Here is a 24,060-nt window from a genome sequence, read left to right on the forward strand (position 1 = left end):
AGAAACATGTAGGATCTGAGAAGGGAGAAAAGAGTTGGGTATTATGGGGTTTTGCTCCTTTTTGCATCTGGAGAATGGACTCAGCTTAAACCTGGCACCAGGAATCAGCCTGTATATGTTGGCAGAGTGGATTTCTAGTGTTGGAGGTAGAATGATGTAATGGGAAGAGCTTTGGCCTGGACATTGGTGGGCAGATCCTTGCTCAGTGACCTGAAGCTTCCCTTCCCTTCTTCGCTCTTCTGTTTCCCATATTTAAAACAAGAGCCTTGGATGAGATGTCCTCTGAGGCATCTTCTGGCTTCAGTATCTATCAGATGTATACACATTACACCTAGGTTGAGCATTTGAGTTTCCTGGGAAGGCTCACTGGTTGTTTCTTTTTCCAGAAAGCTCTCCCCGCACACATCCTGATGTGCTGCTGGTTATATTTATCAGGCCTTTAAATAGGGTCCAAAAATACAGGACTGTGGTTAGAGTTAAGAACCATTTCTAGTTAGGACAGTATCAGTTGTTCATCAGATATAAATCCGGTGCCCCAGGTAGGTGCTGGGGCTATAAAGATGAATCAAATGGAGGCCCCGCCCCGAGGGGCACACAGCCCAATGAAGGAGACAGATAAGTACCGAGGTTTGCCTTACAGTATGATAAGCTCCACGACAGGGTTATTAATAAGGCTCCATGACACATAGAAGATGGACATATAAATCTGCCTGGGGTGGAATCAAGAATGGCTTTCTGGAGGAGGTGACACATGGGTGGACACCAAAGGGAAGAGTAGGAATTACCTAGGTGGAACAGGCGTCCAGTCCCTAGAATGCTCACAGTAAGTATGCTCACTCGACAGTGACTTGCCAGCTACCATGTGACACATTGCGTCCTCTAAAGACAGGTGTCTCTCCCGTTGTCTAATTATTCCGTTGGGTCTGACACATGGATTAAGACAGTGTGCATCTAATTGGAACCCCAGGGGGCAGGTCCTGAGTAAGCTGGGAAAGCTGACTGGAGTCCAACTTTGATTCAGACCAGGGACAGCAGAACTGTGGGCTCCAGCAATACCATTTTTGATCTGCTAGTATTGAATGCTTGCAACCTGTACCACAGAACACATTCCCTCCTCTCTCTCTCTGTCTCTCTTTCTCTCTCTGTCTCTGTCTCTGTCTCTGTCTCTTTTTTCCTTTCCTTTTCCCTTTTCCTTTCCTTTTCTGGTGCAAATTAGGGGGAAGGGATATAAAAGCTGTTGGTTTCTGAGTGTGTTTCTAAGATCTCACTCTGATTCTACTTAGTCATGGTAGGCTTCTTGGAGGAAGTGCTCAGAAAGAAAGGTAAGGACTGGCTTGACTGGACTAAGTCAGACCAGTCAGACTAATTAGTTTGACACCTTAGCAAAAATGGGCCCCTTGCTACTCACGCCCGTGCACCCTTCCCTGCATTTGACCTGTGTTCCTCTACTAACCTCCCGCCAAGTAGAACCAGGTTTGATCACTTCCCCTTTTTCGGTCAGTGGCTGGACATGTCCCTTAGGTTCGTGATTCAAAGCTCTTTCAGCCAAACTGGTTCCGCCGCGCCCGGTGTCAGGACTCGGGGACCCGCCGGGCCGCGGCTGTGAAGTCCCCTCGGAGCGGCCGCTGGGCTCCGCCTTCCGCTCGCCCGGCCGGAGGTTGAGAGCGGGCTCGGAGCTGGGAGCGGGAGGCAACACCCTCGCTCGCGCACGGCAACCTGCTCCCTTCGGGGAGGGATCCTCCGGCCCGCGCTCCCGCTCGCTCGGCCCCGCCAGCTCCCGGCCGCGGGGAGCTGAGGGAACTGAGCCCTCGGCGCTGCTCGTTAGCAGTCCCGGCGAGGGGAGCGGCAGAATTACTCATGCGCTAATTGCCCGTCATTAAGTTAAGGAGACGGAGGGGAGCGCAGACTCCCGAGGCAGGAGGTGTCTGGGGCCGGCTCCGCCGCGCACGCCGAGCTCGTTCAGCCCGGCCAGGGTTAAGTCTTCCGCTCGCTGCTGCCCGGCTGGCGGCCAGCTGCCTTCAGCGAGAGGCCAGAGTCCCTGCCAGGCACCCGGGAGGTTACGCCGCGGGCCGGGCTGGACCGCATCGGACCCCCTCCCCCATCACCGCCTGGAGGAGGAGCAGAAAGTGGGGGGTGCGCGTTAGGCCCCCGCCCCCCAGCCCGGCGTCCGGGTGGGCAGAGAGCGAGAGGGTCTGCAGGACACCGAGATGGCCGATGAGATTGACTGGCTGGACTTGCCCGGCCGGTGGACCTATGGAGTTGACCGCGGGGGGAGAGTCTTCTTCATCAAGTATGTGGGTCTCTGTTTCATCTTCTCTCCCTCTCTCTCTTTTCTTTAAAGTTGTCTGACTTGAAAGGCAGCAGGGCTGGGGGCCGGCAGGAGAGGGTCGGGGTAAGCGATGGCTGGAGCAGCAGGCATGACTAATAAGTTTATCACGATGCCTGTGTGAATGTGTCTCCCGTCTTTTCCCCAGTGGGTCAAAGTCCAGCAGAGGCTCAGCATTCCCTGCACCTGGAAAGGCAGGGCAGGGCAGGTGCAGACCTTCCCCTCTCCCCTGATCACAGGCAGGATGGGAACCCTGAGGAGGATGAGTAGAGCCAGTGCCCAGCCTGCAGTTCCTTCCTTTCAGCTTTGGCCATTGACAGGGACAGGGGTGAGTCCTTTCTTTCTTGTGTCCACTCCCCCACCATTTCCTACGGGAAGACTTGGGCTAAGGGACAACATACCAGGAGACTCTGCCTCTACCGCCCGCTTCCCTGCATTCCCTCACCCCAGGACTCAGGGTTCCCCGGATGGCAACCCCTCTCCCTCCTGCATCTTTATGGGGCTGTGGTCAAGGGGAAGAAGATGCCCACAGTACATTTGGTGTTCTTTAGAGAGAGGGAGGCTTTGCTGCTCTCAGTAATATATTAGCACTGTTATATTAATTACATAAACCAAAATGGCTCTGGCATAATCTCATTATAACAGAGTGGCGCCGCTGGTGCTATTTTTTGGCCTACTTCTACTATAGGCTTCTTTTGCCACGATAGAAATTTCCCGATAATATAGCAAGTCTAGAAGCACAGCATTTGAACTGTTACCCACACAGGATGGGTTTTCCCTTTCTCAAGATAGCCACTCACAGAACATTAGAGCTGAAAGGAGGCTTGGATGCAACCCCCTCATGTTTTAGACGGGAAGTGAGGTCTGCAGAGATTGAGAGTACTTTTTTGAGATAAAACCACTTGTTAGTCAGAGCTCCGACCAAGCCCAGGCCCCGCTGAATTGAGTGCATTGCTTTCCCGCCTCTACCAAAGTGCCTTTGCAGGAGTGCAGGCAGCCAGTGGTTTCTTGTTGGTGTTACTGTTTCCACATTTGCTGTAGGCCTTTCTTCTGTAGTTATCATTACTGCGGTCAAAATTGATGTTGTAATTATACTATCTTAGAAATTAAGTCCACTAAAGTTCTTGACCCTACGTCAGATTCTTAAATAACAGAACTTCTCCAGGATTTAAACTGGAGTCCCTTTCGTCAGTGGTTTGAGACTTTAGAATCCATAAGAATCACCCAAGGAGCTTAGTTAAAAAGGCTGATTCCCAAGCCCTGCCTCCAAAGATTCTGTCTGAGTTAGAAGATCTGGGGTGGGCCTTGGAATCTGGATTTCCACAAGCTCCTCGGGCATTCTGATGAAGTGGTTAATTTGGCTTTTCTCATCTTTCTTCTCAATCTCTTGCTTGCCTTCCAGCTTCTTTTTGTCGTTCATTCCACAGACATTTATTGAGTATCCGCTATTTGTCTGCTGCAGTGTTAGGTACTGGGATAAAAAACAATAAGATACAGGTTTTTCCTTGAAGGTGGTAGAGAGAAAACGGAAATAAATACTTATGAAATAATAAGATACATTCCAGAGGTATTTGCATGATGCTATAGGAACATAAGGAAGAAAGAACTAATGCTCTGAGGAGTTGAGGGGGGGCCTCCAGAGGAGGAAACATTTGAGCTGATTCTGGAGGAGAGAGACTAGAGTGAAAGGGGCCTTGAGGCAGAGGGCTGTGGGATGGAGGGCACCGGTGGTTGCCGGAGCCCAGGTTATCTAGAGCACTCTGAGAGGATCAGCAGAGGTGGAGTGGAGGTGGCTGGGGTGCTGCAGAAGGTGAGGCAAAGCAGGTAGGAAGCGGGCAGCTTCGGAGAGGCCTTTTGTGTTAGGCTAAGGCATTTGAACTTGATCCCGTAGGTGATAGGAAACCAGAGGAGATTTTAAACAGAGGAGTGACATAGTTAGACCTGTGTTTCAGAAGGAGCTCTCTGGCAGCTGCATGGACGATGATTTGAGGGCTGAGTAGGGAGGCAAGGGGAAAAACTTGAGGTATGGAAAGCAGTTAGGAGGCAATCACCAAAGTCCAAAAGACTTGAATTAAAGCAGCGAGAATAGAGGGGAAGGGCGGGGAGAGGTGGGAGAAGTCTTTAGGCGTAGAATTGAGAGTTTCCATTTACTCCCTGAATGTTGGGGAACGAGGGGTGAGAGGGGGAAGAGCTGAAGATAAATCTTAAAAGTTTTAACTTGAGTTTGATAGAAATCAGGAGTATGGGAAGAGGAACAGACTTTAGGGAAAGTACAGGTCCAGCCGGGAAATATTGATTTTGAGGTCCCCATGGGACATTCAGGAAGTGATGTCGCACAGGTGGCTGGGTGTACAGGATAGAGGTTGAAGAGAGAGGCCTGGGCTGGAGAGTCTTCATGTAGAGCTGGGACCACCCCGGAGTGTGTGAGGGAGAAGACAGGAGGGTCCCCCGGCAGCACCGCATTAAGGGAAAGGATAGAGGAAGAGAGGCCAGGCTGGAGGAGACCCAGGGTGCAGAGGTGGGCAGCACCACGGCCAGGGTAGCGTGCCCCCCAGATGGCAAGGCAGAGAGATGTTAAGAAGGAAGGGATGGTCAACCGTGGAAAAGCCAGATGAGCTTAAGACTGGAAAGTGTTTACTGGATTTAGGAACTTGGGGTGTTTAATGACCTCTAGGAAAGTGGTTTCAGGGGAAGGCTGGGAACAGAAACCAGACTGCAGAGGATTGGCGAATGGGAGGCCAGGAAGTGGGGACAGTTAGAAGGAACTAGTTTCTAACAGGGATGTTTGGTCAGTAAGAAGAGGAACATGAGAAGACAGCTAGAAGGGGAGACAGCATTAAGAGAGAGATAGAGGGTTCAGAATGGAACACACGAACAGGAGTGGGGGCAAAAGTGATGGACCCGAGAGGGAGAGAGAAGTTGAAGATACAAATCTGCAATGCTCAATAGAAAAAGGGTCTAGAAAAGACAGGAGATGATGGAGACTGTGACCCACGCAAAGGGACTAGCCTTCAGTGGGAGAAGGCCACCTTTTCTCCAATGTAGAGACAAGCATTAAAGGATGGGTGGAAATATAGATAAGTTTGAGGGGGAGGTTGAGTGTATTGGGTAGAAACCTGCCTAATGGTTTCTATTTCTCTTGAGTTAAGAGATGAGGTTATCCATTGAGAACGGGTGAGAGGGAGGGGAGGAGAGGCAGGCTTGGGACTTGAGGTTGGTGGGAAAGCCTTAGAACACTTGGCAAATGGCAACTGATTGGGGCCCCTGAGGAAGATTATAGCTGGTGGATTTGCAATGACCCCAGTCCTCCTGGTTCCACAATTTCCCCACCAGCCCAAAGCTAGAGTGGAGATGGTCTGTGACTGCATTGTTTTTCACCAGGGGCTGACAACTGGAGGGTGGGGGAAGGTCAGGGGGGAGGAAGTTGAGGGAATGGTGGGTTTTGCCCACCTCTGTGACCCTGTGATTGTCGGTGAAGTCTGAAGGAGACGATAGTGTGAGAGGAAGAAGGGGTCAGGGCCAGAAATCTCAGGGCAGCTGAAGAGGAGGTGTAACGAGGTGCCCCCTTCCTTGGCTTCCTCTTCCCCTGCCTCCCAGGACCAAAGCCCAGACCACAGGTCATCTCCAACGGTGCACATGGCTCCAGAGCCCCATGACTTTGTTTATTCTCTCTTCATCAGAGGGGTGGGTCATCTGGGAATGCTCTTCCTGCAGCAGGTGTTCAAACTCAGAGGAAAATTAGTGGAGTCAAGGGAAAAGAAAGCATAAATCCACACAAAGACTTGGACCCGAGTGTTCAAAGCAGCTTTATCTGTAATGGCCCAAACTGAAAACAACCCAAATGTCCATCAGCAGGTGAGGGGATGAGCACATGAGGTATATCCTGCAAGGGAATGAACTACTAACACGTGCTAGAACATGGAAGAAAGAAAAGAAGGAAAGAAGTCAGACAGAGAAGCCTAGTTTGTATGATTCCACGTATATGAAACTCTAAGAACTCCAGAAAATGCAAACGAATCTATAGTAACAGGAAACAGATCAGTTGCTGCCGGGGAGTGGGGGAGGACAGGAGCCGGCAGGGTAGGAGACAGGAATTACCAAGGAGCGCAAAGAAAATCTAGAGGGTTCACATCTTGATTTTGGTGATAGTTTCACAGGTGTACAACTATGTCGAAACTTATTAAATTGTACACTTTAAATAGGTGCAGTTTATTGTATATCTTACTTTAGTAGATATTTAGTGGCACCCTTCTTAGTGGAGTTTATTATATTAATTAAGGTATTAATTATTGAATGGAGCCCTGTCCTGGACCCCAAGGCCCCAGCCTAAAGCCTGGGTGATACAGGTGATCTGGGAGTCCTCTCCTCCACATACATCTGGCTCAGGAAATATTGGTGTCCTTGGTTGGTGGGAAAGGTCAATGGACTCATCTGCCATGGCATCTAGAGCCCAGAGGATCTGCACTGCTGGGGAGCCCACCTTGCTGGGAGTGAGATGTTAAAAAGAGCTTGGGTTTTAACGGGGGGGGGGGGCGCATCTAGGTCTGAATCCTGGCCTCATCAATTATTGATTGTATGAATTTGGGCAAATTACTTAACCTGTCTGAACCTCAGATTCATAATCTGTAATATTCCTAATGTGAGGGACCATTGTGAATGACGGTATACAGCCCTGCAGACACTCAGGGACTGTCAGTTCACCCGGCCTCCTCTTCTCTTATCCATTGAGAAGCTGCCAGTTAAGGACCTTCCGTGTACGTCCCACATGGCTTCACCATTCACTAATGTCACCTCCTTCTTGAAGCCTTCATGGTGTTCCCCTTCCTTAACTCCATCCAGGGAGTACTCCCTTCTCTGATGGTGAAATGCTCTCTCTGCACAGCTATAGTAGGGATTATATAGCTCCTATCACATCATATTCCAAATATCTTTCTACCTGTCTGTTTCCCCAGTGAGTTAGACGTTCTTTGAGGTCAGGGATCCAGGATTATAAATCTCTGAATCCGCAGAGTCTGCTCAGTAAATGCTCTGTGAATGTGAGTGAATGAAGGCAGCCTGGGTGCCCCCATGTCAGGTGTCTGGGATCAGACAGTCAGTACTGATGTGAATGTGGAGATGGGTGTCCTCCTCAGAGAAGCCTCTTTTGTATCTGACATGTTCTTTCTGGTCTTCTCTAGTGATGAAGAAAAGTCAACCAGCTGGGTGCACCCTGGTACGGAATCACCCATCCAGAGTGGACACTCCTCCAGCCCAGGTAAGGATCTCATCTGCCCCTGCCTTTGCAATCCATGAGGAGGCAATGGCTTGAGGTGGCTGTGGGAACCCCCTACCCTGACTTTGCTCCTGACTTTTCCTTTCTCCATGGACAGACTCAGCTGAGCATTTGGCCCACCACGTGGGGGATTTTGCAGGAGGGTTGATGCTCACCTTGAGGTCTTTTCAAACTTCCAGCCCCATGACTAGTATCTGGGACTGACCTTTGAGGAGAAAGAGCTTACTCCTCTCCCATCCCCCTGTGCCCAGTCAGAAAATCCCTTCCATCCTGAGAGCTCCCGAACTGGGCAGAACCCTAGCCCCCAGTGCGGTACCATAGAACTTTATGCCATGATGGAAATGTTCTCTTTCTGTGCTTCCCAGTACAGTCGCCATGAGCCACATGGGGTTACTGAGCAATTGACATGTGATTAGTGTGACCTAGGAACTGAGTTTTTTATTTAAATTAAATTAAATTTAAATAACCCCACATGACTAGCAGGAACTGCTTCACATTGAGGGGAACATGAAAGAAAAGGGGACAGGGCCAACATCGATTGCTTACTATGGAGAAGACTCCATTACTAGCCTTCAGGGACCTCCCAGCCTAGTGGAGAAGATAGGACCCCTCCCGGCAAAGATGATTTCATTCTCAACTGAAGAGGTGGAGACACCAAGAGTCAGAAGGCCTGCGGTACTTCAAGTGAACAGTCCATCCTCCTCTTCGGGATGCCACTATAGGCCAATAAGGGGAGGGGTGGGAGCCACAGCGTTGGAAACCCCCTACCCCTCTGGCCTTCCAGCCCTTCACCCAACCACACAGAGTCCCGGTCACTCATGGACATGCTGGGTCAAGGTGTTGACTTGCCCAGAGCCTACTTTCTTTTAGATCCAGGACTAGAATCACTGTGGTTCTAGAGCCAGAAGGGACTTCAGGGATCATGGAGTCTGACTCCTTCATTTTAAAGGTAGGGAAATGGAAGAGCAGAGAGGAAGTGCCTGGCTCAAGGCCACTCAGTTAATAAACAAAGCAGCGTTGGGGTTAAATGCGTAAGTTCTAGAGACAGAGAGCTAGAGCTCAAATCTTGGCTCAACTTTCTATTAGTGTGGTCTTGAGCAAGTGGTTTGATTCTGGGACTCACCTTCTTAATCCGTAAAATGGGGATAGGATTATGAATCTCAAAAGGTTGTAGCACAGATTAGGCAACAGAGTCACTATCAACAGTGGTGACTGCTATTGTTATTGTCACTATTGTATTTTTGACTTGAAGTGAAGCTTCCTGACCCCAGGGCTGGGGCTGTTTTCTTCTTCTGGGTTGGTGTTGGCTGTTTGCAGTTTGAGTCCATCCAGCTCACCATGACCCTAGGTAAGGCTAGAGGACGCATGCAGGTCTGTGAGCCAGTTCTTTCATTTTTGGCTGCAGCTAACTGGTTGTCCAAGGCTGGGAAGGGGTTAAGATGCCCCTGAAGCTTGCTGGGAGGGCAGCTGCCTTAGCGGGCACTCCGCCTGGACAGGAATATAAGCACCCTTGGTGTTGCCCGGGCAGAGAGGGCAGTGTGGAGGGAAGTTGCTGGAAAAGGCAGGGGACATAATCCACGCTGGCCTCTTTCCCAGGCACATCACACTGGCAGGATTATTTATGGTTCTGACCCAGTGGGGATCCCTCTATTTGGGGAGGCTGCCAACCCACGCCCTTCTGAATGGGAACATCCTCGCACAGGGACAGAGGGGAACAAGTAGCATTTATGGGGCAGCACAGAGGAGAGAATGTGAGCTTTGGAGGCAGCAGACCAGACTCACATCCTGGCCCAGACACTTCCTGTGTGACCTTAAGCAAGTTGATTGACCTCTCTGGGTCTCAGTTTCCTCATCTGTAAAAATGTTTGGGCTGATGCCTATTGTATAATGTTGCTGTGCAGATTAGATATGCTAGTAGTGGTGAAATGTGTACCTTAGAGGAAGGAAGCTCTAAGTGACAGCTGGTGTTACGATTTCTATGGACCAAGTCCTGAGAGGGAGGTGGGCCCGCTGGCTGCCCTGCTGCATCGAAGCAGCAGAAGCAGTAGCAGGTATGGAAATACATACCCTTGATACTTAGGGGTGAGTGAAATGAGTGAACAAAAACTGGGCCCACCACTCTGTAGAACCCAAGCCCTGCTTTCCGGCAGCTTGTACCCTAAGGCAGCTGATAACACGGCAGGAGAGATTCAGACCAGCAGTGAATAGCCGTATTTTATAAAACCTCGTACACAAGGTAAACGTTTGAACTGATCAGAAACGTGGCAGTGATTTTTGAGAGAATCCGCACCTGTTTTGTAATGTGTCAGCCACAGGGCTTTTGCACCCCCAAAGGAACGATCTCTACCAGTACCCTGCCTGTCCCCACCTCTGACACTGGATTCTCTCGGGTTTCTCAGAAGACCCCTCCTCCTCTGCCTTGGGTTTGCCAGGGAGGCAGGGCTCTGCCAGGGTTGCTGTTTTGGGAGGCAGGGCAGAGGTGGAGGCTAGCAGAGTGCTCTTTGGAGAAGGAGGGGCTGTGTCTCTCTGGAGCTGTCCAGCAGTGGCTGTGCCCACCTGGAGGACTGCCTAGACGCTTCCGAGCCAAGGTCAGCTTCTTTGGCTATTCAGTCCTCTCTTGTTTTGCAAGTCAGTCATTCTCCATTCTGAGCATTTTCATGGATAAATTTTTTCAGAGGTAGTATTAAGAAAAAAAATTTTTTAAGTCTCTTCATTTTTTCTGGGACTGATTTTCTGGTCCTTGGTGTCTTGTCCAGAAGCAGCAGAATCTGGAGGTAATGACACTGGTCTGGGATTTGAAGACTCGAGTCCTGGTCTAATCTTGGGTGCTAATTATCCATAAGGTCTGGGGCAAGTGACCCACTCTTGGCTCCAGCTTCTGTTTCTGTGATATAAGCAGGGGTGATCCTGAGGACCCTTCCAGGGCAATCATCTGTGCATTCACTGCTATATCCCTGGGGGCCAGCACAGGGCCTGGCACAGAGTAGATGCTCAATAAAAGTTTGTTGAATGAAGGAGCAAAGCCTGCAAAGCAGTGATCTCTTTGGTCACTTTACTGCTCATTGATGGGGGATGTCCCCCGCCCCACTGCCATCTCTCTTATTTGCTGGAAACACAGACTGATAGAAATAGTGGACGGAAAAGGGTGAAATTGTTGGTTTGAACACTACTGGCTTATCTATGAATTTTCCTAGTTCTCCTGGCCCCCATCCTTCCAGAGTGCAGATTGGGCTTGTGGAAGAGAGGGTGATTTTGTGATCTTGCTTTCTCACAGGTTTGCCCAAGGGCTGGGAGATGGATTCCACCCAGGAAGGAGCTGTGTATTTCATCAAGTGAGTAACATGGAGTTTCTTTCTGGTCTTGCTGTTGGTTCTACCTTTGTCTTTGTACCTGATGCCTCCTTGGGCAGGGAGATAGTTAAAAGGTCTTGCTGAAGGCCTTGCTGGGGTCTGTGAATGGCCAGGAGATGTCAAAGCTTCCAAGTGAGCACTGCAGATAATGCCCAGAGTGTGTGTGTGTGTGTGTGTCTGTGTGTATGTTCGTCCAAGAGGGCCAGTGTCAGTCATGGGAATTTTTCTGAGATGGGGTGGGGAGGGGTGAGTGGAGCTCTGGGCTGGGCTATGTGGGTGGGAGGGACAGAGTAGAGGAAAGAGGCTGTTCTAGACACTTGGGACAGAAGTTTAGAGGAAGGAGATGAAGCACGGTGTGTCATGAGAGGTGGGAAGTGGAGCTGGTTGGAGGGAAGGTGTGAGCCGGGCAGGTCAGGTGGTGGCAAGGTGGACAATGTCACTCTTGCCCTCCTGGATGGGGGCATTTGCCATCCTGGGGGTGGCGGGTGTGTGTCTGGGCTCTGTGTTCCCCTCGGGGGTTGGTCAGAGCCCTCTGTTGGCTGGGGTAGCTTGTGTTCTCAGCAACTTAAGGTGCACCTGGGAAAGCTGCCTGGATGTAACCGTGGAAGCAGAAGGCAGCTCTTTGGGCTGGGGTGCTCCACATCTACCCAGCTAGACTTATTTCCCTCTGCCTTGGCCTGGGTCTCTCCACCCTCCAACCGGGCTGGGTCCTGGCTTTGTTCCCACGGGTGAGGCAGGCGTGCCCAGGCCTGCAGGGCTGGTGGAGAGCAGCTGCACAAACACCGCGCTGGCGAGGGAGAGCCTCCTTCCTACCCTCCCTCCTCCTCGCCTTCCTTGTCTGTGCCGTGAGAGGTCCATCTCCCACCTCAAGACCAGCCGGCAGTTCCATCAGCTCGGCTGTTGACCATATTCTTAAACAAAAACAACAACAAAAATGGACAAATTATCCATTTTGGAAGTTGTTTTGATATGACATGGCTCTTATAGCCTGAGCTTTTCCTGAAATTGAGCCAAACTCCTTGCTTCGGTTAAGACTTAACTTCTTTTCTCCTTGAAGATACCACCTTAGTATTCCTTTATGTGTGCCTGGTTCTTGAGATCATTTATGAAGCACTTTCTTATTTATTTATTTATTTATTTATTTATTTATGTCTGTGTTAGGTCTTTGTTGCTGCGTGCGGGCTTTCTCTAGCTGTGGTGAGCGGGGGCTACACTTCGTTGCGGTGCACGGGCTTCTCATTGTGGTGGCTTCTCTTGTTGCAGAGCACGGGCTCTAGGCGCGTGGGCTTCAGTAATTGCGGTTCAGTAGTTGTGGCACGCGGGCTTCAGTAGTTGTGGCTCGCAGGCTCTAGAGCGCAGGCTCAGTAGTTGTGGCGCATGGGCTTAGTTGCTCCGTGGCATGTGGGATCTTCCTGGACCAGGGCTCAAACCCATGTCCCCTGCATTGGCAGGCGGATTCTTAACCACTGCACCACCGGGGAAGTCCCTTATGAAGCACTTTCACGTGTATTTTTTTTTTTGGCTGCATGTCATGCAGGATCTTAATTCCCCTACCAGGGTGGAACCCATGCCCCCTGCAGTGGAAGCACGGAGTCTTAACCACTGCACTGCCAGGAAGTCCTGAACTTTCACATGTATTACCTCATCTCATCAGTCTTTAAAAACTACTATGGTCTGGCCTCGCTCCCCTTGCTGCCCTCATCTCCCACAACTGGGCAGCTGTGCTGATTTTCATCTTTCTTCTCCATCAGGCCAAACTCACTTTTACCTCAGGACCTTTGCATTTGCTGTTCCCTCTGCCTGGGTGCACTTTCCTCCTATTTTGTACATCTGGCTCCTACTTAACATTGAGCTCAAGTGTCATCTTCTCAGCGGAGCTTTCCTGAGGACCCCTCTGAAGTTCCCTCCTGCTCCTCCTTAGTCCCCCTTATTTTTCTTCATAGCACCTACCGCTACCTGAAAGGTTTTTGTTTATGTATTCCATTACTTATTTTATTGTTGGTGTCCCCCACTGCTGTGTCAGCCCTGAGAGCAGATTCTGGCTATTTTGTGTTCCACTCTGTCCTGGAACCTTTCTGGCACAAGATAGGAACCCAATATTTGGTGCAATGAATGAATGAAAAATGTTGGGAGATAAACAATAGAGGCATAATTAATTCCTCTCTACCAGCCCAGAGCGTTCTCCTCAGCACCCCCAATTCAGCCTTTCCAGTCCTGAACTCATTGCCTTCCCATCACCAACACCGGTTCCATCTTTGTCAGAAGTGCCACCAAAGCAGAACCTTCAGGCCCCTCCCGCATAGGTCCTGTCAATTTTCCTCCTAAATATCTCTCAACCCACCCACTTCTCACTGTCCGCATGGCCACCACCCAAGTTCATGCCCACATGGGCCCTCACCTGGATCATTCTGCAGCTTTCCAACTCATCTTCCTGCCTCCTGGCCATACTGCTTGCAAGAGTGCTTTTTTCTTTCTTTTTCTCTCTTTCTCTCTTTCTTTCTTTCTCTTTCTTTCTTTCTTTTCTTTCTTTCTTTCTTTCTTTCTTTGTTTTTCTTTCTCTCTCTCTTTCTTTCTCTCTCTCCTCTCTCTCCCCCCTTTCTCCCTCTCTCTCTCTCTCTCTCTCCCTCCCTCTCTCCCTCTCTACCTCTCTCTCTCTCTCTCTCTCTCTCTCTCCCTCCCTCTCTCCCTCTCTCCCTCTCTCCCTCTCTCTCTCTCTCTCTCTCTCTCTCTCCCTCCCTCTCTCCCTCTCTCCCTCTCTCCCTCTCTCTCTCTCTCTCTCTCTCTCTCTCCCTCCCTCTCTCCCTCTCTCCCTCTCTCCCTCTCTCTCTCTCTCTCTCTCTCTCTCTCCCTCCCTCTCTCCCTCTCTCCCTCTCTACCTCTCTCTCTCTCTCTCTCTCTCTCTCTCCCTCCCTCTCTCCCTCTCTCCCTCTCTCCCTCTCTCTCTCTCTCTCTCTCTCTTTCTTTCTTTCATTTTGGCTGCACCAGGTCTTAGTTTCGGCGTGCATGAGGGATCTAGTTCCCTGACCAGCGATGAAACCCAGGCACCCTGCATCGGGAGCGCGAAGTCTTACCCACTGGACCACCAGGGAAATCCCAAGAGTGCTTTTTTCTACAATGCAAATTTGGTCATATCATTCTCCTTTAGACACCTTTCATGCTCCCCATCAGTTATAGGATAAAATCTAAATTCCTTACTCAGGCATTTGAAAGGGCTTTGTAATCTGGCTCTGGCCCCTCTTCTCCAGCCTCCCCCCACAGCCCATTTTGATAGACTAAATCGCTTGTGGTTCCCTTAACACACACCTCCATTCCATGCCCCCAGCCTTTCTTAGTGGAATCCCTCCTCTCACATGGCTTGTGTCCACCTGTGAACACTTGCTCTTCCTTCAGGACTCTGCTCATTGTGTCATTTGTTCAGGAGAGCCCACCTGTATTGTAATTCTTTGTTTACACATGTGTCATTTTCCCTAGATCAGTGGTTCACAAACTTGAGTGTGCATCAAAATCATCTGGAGGGCTTGTCAAAACAGATTGCTTGGCCTCAGCCGTAGAGTTTCTGATTCAGAAGGTCTGAGACTTTGCATCTCTAACAGGTTCCCAGGCTATGATGCTGCCGCCTCTCTGCGGACCACACTTTGAGAACTACTGGTCTAGAATGAAAACTCATCAAGGGCAGAGGTGACATAAGGTGGCTGTAAGGTCCGGAAACATAGACAATATGATTTCATTTTGAATTGTGATGAAATATCAGCTATCCTATCATGCATTCGCATCGTTCCCAGATTTGGTGGCCGCTCTGCACACCAGGGGCAGCTGTGGCCACTCTCAGAGCTGAGTGCTTTACTACATTTACAACTCATTCAATCCTCGAACGGCTTTATGAGGGAGGTACTGTCCTCTCTAACTGTTTGAGAAAGTAAGGAAGAAACCGAAACTGAGTAAATACTTGTTCAATGTCATGAAGCTTATAGAAAGCAAAGCTGGGATTCAGCCTCATGTCTGCTGATTTCATAGGCTGGGCTCTTAGCATAATGCCACAGCTGTATCCAGCATCCTCGGTGCCTGGCTTGGACAAGGGAGGCATCAATAACCCCTGACTGAATGAGTGAGTGAGTGAAGGAATGAATGATTCTGGCCCACACTCCTTATTTTCACAGCTCCCCGCACCATCAATTCCTTACAAAGGTTTATGACATTCGGTTGGTGGGTGAGTTAGAAACTGAGGACCTCAGACATGGATCCCAAGAGGTAATAATAAAAGTCAGATATATAACTTGGGAAGCTGGTTTTCTCCTTCTTCTCCTCCTTCTCCTCCTTCTTGTGTGGTTGAGTCAAATTTCAATGAGCAAATACTGATATTTGCCTGGGATCAGACAAGTATGGTAATTGTGTGTCAATAAACTCTTTCCTTCATAGTGCTTGGGAGGTGATTCTCATGTTTCCACAGCTGATGTCATTGCTCAAGCCTGCCTGCAGTTTTAAAGGGGTCATTTCCCAGGAAGGGTGGTACAGGGAGAAGAGAAAAAGCAAAGGGATAAAATGTGGGTAAGACCCATTGCAAGCCTGTATGCATGTACCACATATGTCCACTAGAGGACACCAAAGCACACATGACCGGCCCCGCTAAGGCCTCTAAAGGGTTGGCTCAGTGGTGACTCCTGAGGCTGATTGGGTGGTCCTTCCAGAGCTGATAGGGCCATCTTGACCATCCTCTGCCACATCTCAACCACTATGGGTCTGGTAGACTTCTTTCTGATGCTTAAAGATCTGGCTATGTAACACCCATCCCTGATTTTCTCTGGCCCCTGACTCCTTCCCTGCTTCCTGCTAAAGCAGCCAGCTATGGAGCTTGCCAATTCTGTCTCCAAGAGTGCATCTCTCTTCAGTTGGCAAAGAGAGCGATAAGCCAGGGACGCTTTCTGCAGAGCCACACCCCTGATAACCCTTGTTCCCAATCTGGGCCCCACTGCTCCTCCCCACTGGTACGGTGCCCCCATGGGCCATGCCAGCCTGGCCTGGCACCTCCTCCATCTCAGGGAGTCCCACCCAGCCGCTCTCACTTCCTTGTTCTCATCTGAATACTTCCTCCAAGAAGGGGCCAGAATGGGTTCTCTGCACCTGTGCCTCCGCTCAGTTGGGAGTGGCTCAGCATTTTGCCAGGGTCTGTGGTGGGGTAGGCATGCAGGAGCCCAGGGCTCTGCCCCCAGGACTCGAGAGCTGGGTTACCGTGAGTCACCAATAGAGACCCCAACCCGAAAGGAGGCAGTGTCCCAGGAAGTACGGTGGAGCTTCAAGAGCTGTTCTGTTGTCTCCAAAGGGCAGACAAGACAAAGGAGAGAGGTCCCGGGGCAGTAAATCTGCTAATTAGCGACCTGACTGGCTCTGCTTTCAGAAAGGCAACTAATACCCCAGAACAGTAAAGCATGAGACAGATGAAGGGAAAGGTGGTGCATGGTATGTGACTCAGGGCAGAGAAGCCCCATTTGCAGATGAGGAAAACTGAGGCTCAACAGTCAGGTAACTTGTTCAAACTCCCTCAGCTGGTAGGGGATGGAGCTAGGGCTCAAACTCAGGTAGGTCCTGAAAGATAACTCATCATATGGGGCTCCTTTTTCTGCTCCCCAGTTGGTACCTTCTTGCAGGAAGAGAGCCATCTGGACGTGGCCAGTGAGGAAAGGGCAGGGCATATTTGAGGGGTAACGAATCAATCAATTTAGTGGCCACCAAGACTGTGTGGTGAGGGGTGGCGATGCCACTTGAAAGGCAGGGAGGACCCGAGTGTTCAGAGACCGTGAATCCGTGACTGAGAGTTTTGCACTTTCTCTTCCAAGCGCTGGAGGCCACGGATTCCAGAGCAGAGAATGGACAGAGTCACAGAGGCACTTTCTTTGGAATATTCTCCCTCACACCCCCTCCTCACACCCTCCCCACCTGAGTCCTTCAGATAAGTCTCGCTTCTCCTCTGCTGGGTTAACAGAAAGAGAATTTGGATTTGGCGAAGGTAAACTATTTTGTCAGCTTCACCTCACCCATCCTTGTGGGACCTCTAAGACTCTCCTGCTGCAGCATCTCCCCTGCCTCGCTCCCCAAAGCGAAGGCTCTGCTCCCACAGCCATCTCCCTCGGCCTCTCATGCCCCCACAGCCACCAGACCTCCCAGAAGCATCAACACTTCTGGCTCTGGCCTCTTGGAGGATCCAAGGGACTCGTCTGCAGCCCTTGCCCTCCGTCTGCCAGCGAGAAAACCCTCCCCGTAGGCCCGTCTGTCTGTCTCCTGCCCTTTCCAGCTGTCTGAAGATTCTGTGGGATGGAGGCTGGGGTCCTTGTCCCCTTTTTCCCACCTTCTCTGTCCCCTCCTGGATGCTGTACTCTCTTGCCCCAGCCTTACTTCACTCCACTGGCTCTTCGAGGCCAGAGATCCCCCAGAGCCCCATATCTTTGTCTGGCTGGGAGCCAGCTCTCCCCTGGCCTGTACTGGGCAGCCTTGCCAAGTCCTGGAGAGCCGGGGCAGGTGGGTTAGGCTTCATCGGTGCTGCCTGCACTGGGCCGCCTTGCCAAGTCCTGGAGAGCCGGGGCAGGTGGGTTAGGCTTCATCGGTGCTGCCTGCACTGGGCCGCCTTGCCAAGTCCTGGAGAGCCGGGGCAGGTGGGTTAGGCTTCATCGGTGCTGCCTGCACTGGGCCTGCATCCAGGACTTCTCTGCCCCTTCAGCTGGGTTGAACTCAGCATCTCAGCCATGGTGGGGTGTGACCTAGGGATCCCCCTCCCCGCTACAGCTGCAGGCAAGTGCATGCTACTCTAACCTGGGATCCCCAGCTCCAGCCTGGCCTGCTCTAGGGTGAGAAGGATGGTCATTCCAGTAGCTCCCTCTGGGGTGTGTGGGAGAGGGGTGTAGATCAGATCCCCTAACACTCCCCTTCCCTTGCTCCTCCTGGATCCTGGGAGGAGCTCTGTGCTCCTGCACCTTCCATAGTAGATTCTTTTTAAAGATAAAGACTTCAGTTGGTGAAAATGAAGCTTACACTCAGATCACATTGAAAGAGACCCATGGAGAAGGGAAATAGTTGTATTTAAGTGAAGAGAGGCTTATTTTTTAAAAATCAAGTTCATTCAAATAAACATTCAGGAAAGATCTAATAATCATGTGGGTGGGTGCTGGCAGCTGCCCTTATCTAGCCCCTGCTTACTGAAATACTTCTTTGTTCAGAAGTGACCCCAGGAGCTCACTGGGGTCTCCAGCTTCTGGGTCTCAGGGGCAGGTAGGACTGAGACCCGGTGAGCCTGCCTGGAAGTTCCCGTGGGAATACTCCATTTTCTTTCCATCTTTCTGATCCTGGCTATGAAACTCAGTGTTTCTCCTGCACTTAGTTATTGTCACAGAGAATCTTTCCAGCATCCACAGAAATGTGAAGAGAAGGAAACTGAGGCAGAGAGAGAGGGGGCGGGGGGAAGGGAGAGAAGAAGGGAGAGAGAGAGATCTCTGAATGGCATGGGCTTTTCTACAGCAGAAACAGGGCTGAAATCCTATTATCTGAAGCCCTCCTTTCTGCCTCTGACCCTCAATAATGCAAAACACAGGTAGCCCCAGCATCCTTGCCCAAGGTCATTGGAGACCAATTTGGGCCGAGGACCTAGAAGGTCCTGACATCTTGTAACGGACTCCAGTCAGCTCCAAACATGATTTCTTTAAATTTGCTGTGTGGGGTGGGGGGATGTGAGGGCACTAGGGCTCTGGCCAAGGTCTCCTGACACCCAGAGACATGCCCATCTCTTGGGTAGACAGCCATGGAGACAAAAGACAGCCACAGGCAGGCCTGGTGAGGCCCCAGATGCCAGCCCCCTGGGCAACTTCTGGCTCCCTATGCTCTGGTGGGAGGACTGTAAAATGCAGCTTACACAGACGGTGGCCCTGATCCCCTTTGGGGGGCAGTCTCGTTGCAGTGGTGGAAGGCCAGGAAGGCTGTGCTGAGATACTCTGTTCTCACCCAGGCAGGCAGCATGGGTGGTTAACAGCTTGTCGCTGGTGTGGATGGAGTTAAAGCTTTCTGGGGACTATTTACTCCTGATCCTAAGTGACAGCTCGGGGAGGGAGAGTCACGTGGCCCTGAAAATCCCCTCGGGAGAGGATGGAGCATGCCCAGCTGCTTCTGCCTGGGAAAGATACTGGATTCTGCAGTCACAACAGCATCCTCTCCCCGCGCCAGGGACCTGCCAGCTGGAGAGATGACTGATTAGACCACATCAGATCCGAGCCCTGCTCCTCAGAAGGGGGCCCCAGGGGTGGGGAGGAGGACCCCAGCCGGCCTGAGCTGGGGGGAGGGGCGCCTGAGGGCTCGGAGAGTTAAGCTTTTCAGCGCGGGGCTCACACCTCAGAAGCCGGTGAGTCTGTTTTGATGCATCATATAGACGAGGTGGGAGAAGGAAGGTTGGGCTCTGGTCAGGGCTGGCAGCCCGCCCGCCGCCGTGTGAGTCTGGGCTGCTGGCACTGCGGAGCCACTGCCTTCCGCATCCCTCATTCTTGGCACTGATACTTAGGGATCATGGATGCTGAGAATGTTAATTATAGCCCTCTCTGTGCCCCCACCCCCACCTCCAGAACCCCCAGTAAGGGCTAATGTTGTCTGAATTTATCACATTCGAACCGCATCTCCTGAGTGAGACCAGCTTTGGGGCTGCCAGCTTCCTAGGGTTCAGCTGGGGCCCCCAGCCTGGCTAGAGCAAAGAGGCCAGCCCCACCCTGCTTCTAAATCTTGCCAGAACAGTGAGTTTAAGGCCAGCAGGAAGGAGAGATGGGGGTGTGGTCTGGGGGTCAGGCTCAGGTCAGCCCCAGGGACCCACCTCCTCAGCGCAGGAGGGGTCAGGGTGTGTCTTTTATGGGTCAGAGGTTGGGGCTTGGGGCTGCTGAGGCTCTTGAATTCCTAGGAGGCGTCTGACCTCTGGGGTCCTGGGTTTAGCTGGGAGCACCTGAAGGAGCTGGAGACGGAAATGTGAGCATGGGGGGCTGGGGGCATGGGTTTATAACGGTAGGGCCAGGCTGCAGCTAGCAGAGCCTCGGGCTTATTGTGTGAGGCTCTGGGCAAAGGTTGAGGAAGTGGCAGGGTGGGGTGTTGAGAGGTAGAGTGGGGGCGCTGAGGGGGAGAGTTAGACGGGAAGGCGGAGGGAGAAGAAGGGAGGAGAGGCTATAGGCACCTCCATAGGGGAGATGCTCCTTGCAACCACAGGCAAGCGGCGGAAGGGAAGAGAGGGGGCTGGAACCTGGAACCTGGGAGGGTCAGGGATGGGAGAGCCAGGAGCGAGGGAGCCAGCCCTAGGGCACAGGGCTGGGGCGGTCTGAGCGACTGATGGGAAGGTGGTAGGATGAGGATGGACTCAGAGTCAAAGGGGGTCACGGCCTTCAAGGCTTGGCAGCTCCTCCCCAGTCCCTATGGTCCCCTAGCCCACAGTCTGGCTCCCCTGAGGGTCTCCTGCACATGAGGATGGGAGCCCTGGTTGGACTGTCTCTGCCTGAGCCTGCTGTCCAGACGGCCGCAGGGACATCGCAGGCAGCTGCCCTACGAATCCCCTAAATTCTGGCTTCCAGGCTCCTCTGCAGGAGCACGGAGCTTGGGGGATCCTGTGGGCTCCCACCTCAGAGCGCTGCATCTTAGCTCGGGCAGGAGATGAGCAGATTCCGCTGGCTGAGCGCAGGTGGGAGGGAGGCCCCACAGAGGCCCAGCCCCCCACCCCCACCCCCCCCACCCCCCCCCACCCCCCACCCCGCACAGGCGAGGCCTCCCTGGAGGAGCCAGACAGTGGCCCGAGGCTGGAGCCATCTCCAGGTGGGGCGGCCGGGGGGCGAGCCTGGCACTGCCTGACAGAAAACAAGTGCTCTCTGTGTCCTCACCAAGGCACAGAGTGCTAGGCTGCAGATATGAATTATTAAAAGTCCTTGGCTTTCCAATCAGCGGCGAGGTGCTAAATGTGTTAGCAGGGCTGTGTAATTAATCCTGGCTGCGGCTGCACAGGCTCGAGACAATGGGGGCCTTTTTTTTTTTTTCTTTTGCCGGGTTTGGCTTTTTTTCCTTCTTCACAGGAAGGTGATGGTGCAGGACGCATTACACAGATAATTACTTTTAACGTGTCTGCCTGGATTATTGAGTTGGATTCTTCCTGCTTGGTGGAAATGAAGTAATTACCGAGGAAGTCAGTGAGCAGGCAGCCGCGTGGCCTGGACTGACACCCGGCCTGATGGGCCTGAGCCCGTTTCCTCTGTCTTCCTCCCTGGCCTGCTGTGGGTCCCCTGAGGCCTTGGCACTGAGCCTGTGGACCCCCCAGAGGAGGGTCAGGAGGAGGGAGCTTGCAGCAGGGCGTCGGGGAGAGCTTGCTGAGCAGCAGGGTCTGCAGCGGCCGTAGCAGTGGGTCCTGGCTTTGAGAGGTTTCCCATGGTGTGCTGAGCTCTGGGCCGAGGTGCTTGGACATCAGTGCATTAGTGAGATGACTTTGGCAGGCCAGTCTCCAACCAGTTAAAAAAAAGCCCACATATTTAGTGAGGAAAGAACACACTTCGGGAAACATTTAAAATAAACAGTAGGCAGAGAGGAAGCGTGTTGAGGATAGGCTGAGAGGGACCCTTTCCTTGGCAGTCACTCAGTCCAGGTGGGCTCCTGCTCTGCGCCCACAGCTCCAGACGCCCTCCAAGCCCAGACCATCCCTCTGTGGCCTCCCTGAGGGGAGCACCATCCTCGCCTGGATAATTCCAGCGACGGGGAGCTCATTACCTCACCAGGCTGCCTGCTCCAAGGTTAGAACATTCTATACGGAATCAAAATCTGCCCGCTTCTGTGTTCTGCCCTTTGGTTTTGATTCTTTGAAGCAGCACAGAGCAAGTCAGCTCTCTTTCCCACAGTGATAAAGATGGTTTTCTTCATATTTGAAATAGTGTATAATAGCCTTTGGATGTAATGTATTTTATGTAATCATATTTGTATCGGACATTTAGGTGGTTACCCTTATTTTCCTTTTACAAATAACACAGCATGATCATTTTTGTGCCTGAGGCTTTTCCTGTATTTTGGATTATTTCCTTAGAATAAATCCTGAGACGTAGAATTAATGTGATGGAGGGTATACATTTAAAAAATTACTATTCTGTGAGTATAAAAGTAGTACATAGTCATTAAAAATGAAAAACACATAAAGAAAAATTATAATTATGTGTAATTCAGAGATTTAGTGTATAATTTTAACATTTTGGTGTATATATGTTTTTATGAATTCATACACAGACATGTGACTATATTTATTATCAAAATACTTTTAAAATTTTGGACCAAGTATATATTTTTTTCACTTAAATAAAAAGCATTTTTCCACGTCATTAAGTATTCTTTTACAGCATCATTTTTAAGTGACTGTCTGGTATTTCATTATATACCTAGTCTATTAATTTGTTTGTTTAATTGGCCCCTATGTTAAACTATGTGTTTCCAGTTTGTCATTTTTATAAACAATGCTACAATGAACATATAAATATCTGAACCTTTACACATGTCAATGATTTTTTTCCTTAGGTTACATTTCCAGAAGTGGAATTCCTACGTTTTAAAATATTTTGACATATTTTGCCACTTCCTTGTTCGAAAGTACTAATTTCCATTCCCAGCAGCTGCGTATAAGAATGCCTTCTTTTCATGAACATCAGCATTGACAGTTATAACTTTTTCACTGTTTTAATTCATTGTTTCTTCATTGTTTTAATCCATTTGTTTGATTAGTAGTGAGTTTTTAAATTTTAAAAAGAGGTTTTAAAGTATGAAGGGTCCATCTGTTGTCATTTGTTTGTTCAAGTCTTTGCCTTTTCTTAAAAAACAATTTAGTGCAATTGTCAAGATCGCAGTTATGGGGCCAAACTCAGGTTGAATCTGAGCTCTGCCACTCACCAGGGATATGGGCTTGACCGTGATTTAATCTCTCTGTGCCTCAGTTTCTCCATCTGTAAAATGAAGATAATAATGTACCTTATCTCATAGACTTCTTGTGAAGATAAATGAGGTCACATATGTAAACCACATAGAATCATGCTGAGCAGAGTAAGTGATAAATGTGTTTTATTATCTTATTATTGTTGATTTGCATGAGAAACATATATATCTGAAGCCAGTATCATGATTCCCCCCCCCAAATCCCCCAAGTCTCCATGTTTGAGACTAGATGCCTCCAGTGACCACCACCCCCTTCCTCAAGCTCTCCTGGTTCTTCACCCCAAGTTTGGTCTCACCAGCACAGAGCATAGTGAGACAGCCACTCCCCATTCCCAGGGTAATCCCCTGGAATGTCACATTCTGTAGCTTCTTCTAGCAGGTGTCTGGACAAGGGAGTTTGGCTCCTCTAGTGTCTTCTGCCTCCCCTCCTCCAGCCGCCCAGCCCCCCTGCCCAACCCCTCACACACTGCCAGGTGCACATCCTCTCTTGATCCCTCAAACCTACCCAGACTGTTCCCCATTCCTCTGAGCCTTCTTTGCACTTTCCAAAGTAGCACTAGCTGATCTGATAAACTAATTCTGGTCCATGTGTTAATAAGAGAGAGTCAGTGCACTGCCTGCTGGGGTGTAGAGAGAATGCCCAGCTGGAATTTGAAGGCATGGATTCAAATCCTGGTCCAAATTAGCAACTGTATGATTTGTAGCAAACTGCTTAATCTCGCTGAGATTTTGTTTCTTGGTCTGAAAAATGGGGTTAGTATCACTTACCTAGTTATTAGCTAGATGAGTAATACGTATGAAAGTGATTTGTAAACTGCAAATAATTACACAAATGTCAGTTATTATTAGACATGGTATTTGAACAATGTATATCAGAAGGCAATGCTTTAACTCAAAGGTCACAGACAGGTGCCGAGGTGAGTTAGTAGGAAATATGTTTAGGGCAGATGGTATCCAGGGTGACTGTCAAATCCTCCCAGGTCACTTAGTCTCTGTAAAGGGTTGGTCCTTATTGTGTGAACCCAGGATATAGGGCTGGGCAAGTCAACACTGATCTGACAAACATGGATGGATGCTGAGGCTTTCCTGCTGCAGGGCTTGGGAACCCCCTCCGTGCGGGGAGGTGAGGTCCCTCCCTAGCTCTGACATCACCA

General features: G+C 50.6%; 1 protein-coding gene across 1 annotated transcript in view; it reads left to right on the plus strand.

The window, feature by feature from the left end:
- The first annotated feature begins 1,754 nt into the window (after window positions 1-1,754).
- Window positions 1,755-24,060, plus strand: part of LOC114486039 (pleckstrin homology domain-containing family A member 5-like) — a 106,656-nt gene continuing 84,350 nt past the window's right edge. Inside the window, exons 1-3 of the mRNA XM_055083870.1 lie at window positions 1,755-2,290; window positions 7,504-7,580; window positions 10,873-10,930. Of these exons, the coding sequence (XP_054939845.1) occupies window positions 2,208-2,290; window positions 7,504-7,580; window positions 10,873-10,930 (218 nt within the window). The 5' untranslated portion in view covers window positions 1,755-2,207. The remainder of the gene's footprint in view (window positions 2,291-7,503; window positions 7,581-10,872; window positions 10,931-24,060) is intronic.

This window comes from Physeter macrocephalus, chromosome 4 (assembly GCF_002837175.3).
Source record: "Physeter macrocephalus isolate SW-GA chromosome 4, ASM283717v5, whole genome shotgun sequence".
NCBI classification, from domain to species: domain Eukaryota; kingdom Metazoa; phylum Chordata; class Mammalia; order Artiodactyla; family Physeteridae; genus Physeter; species Physeter macrocephalus.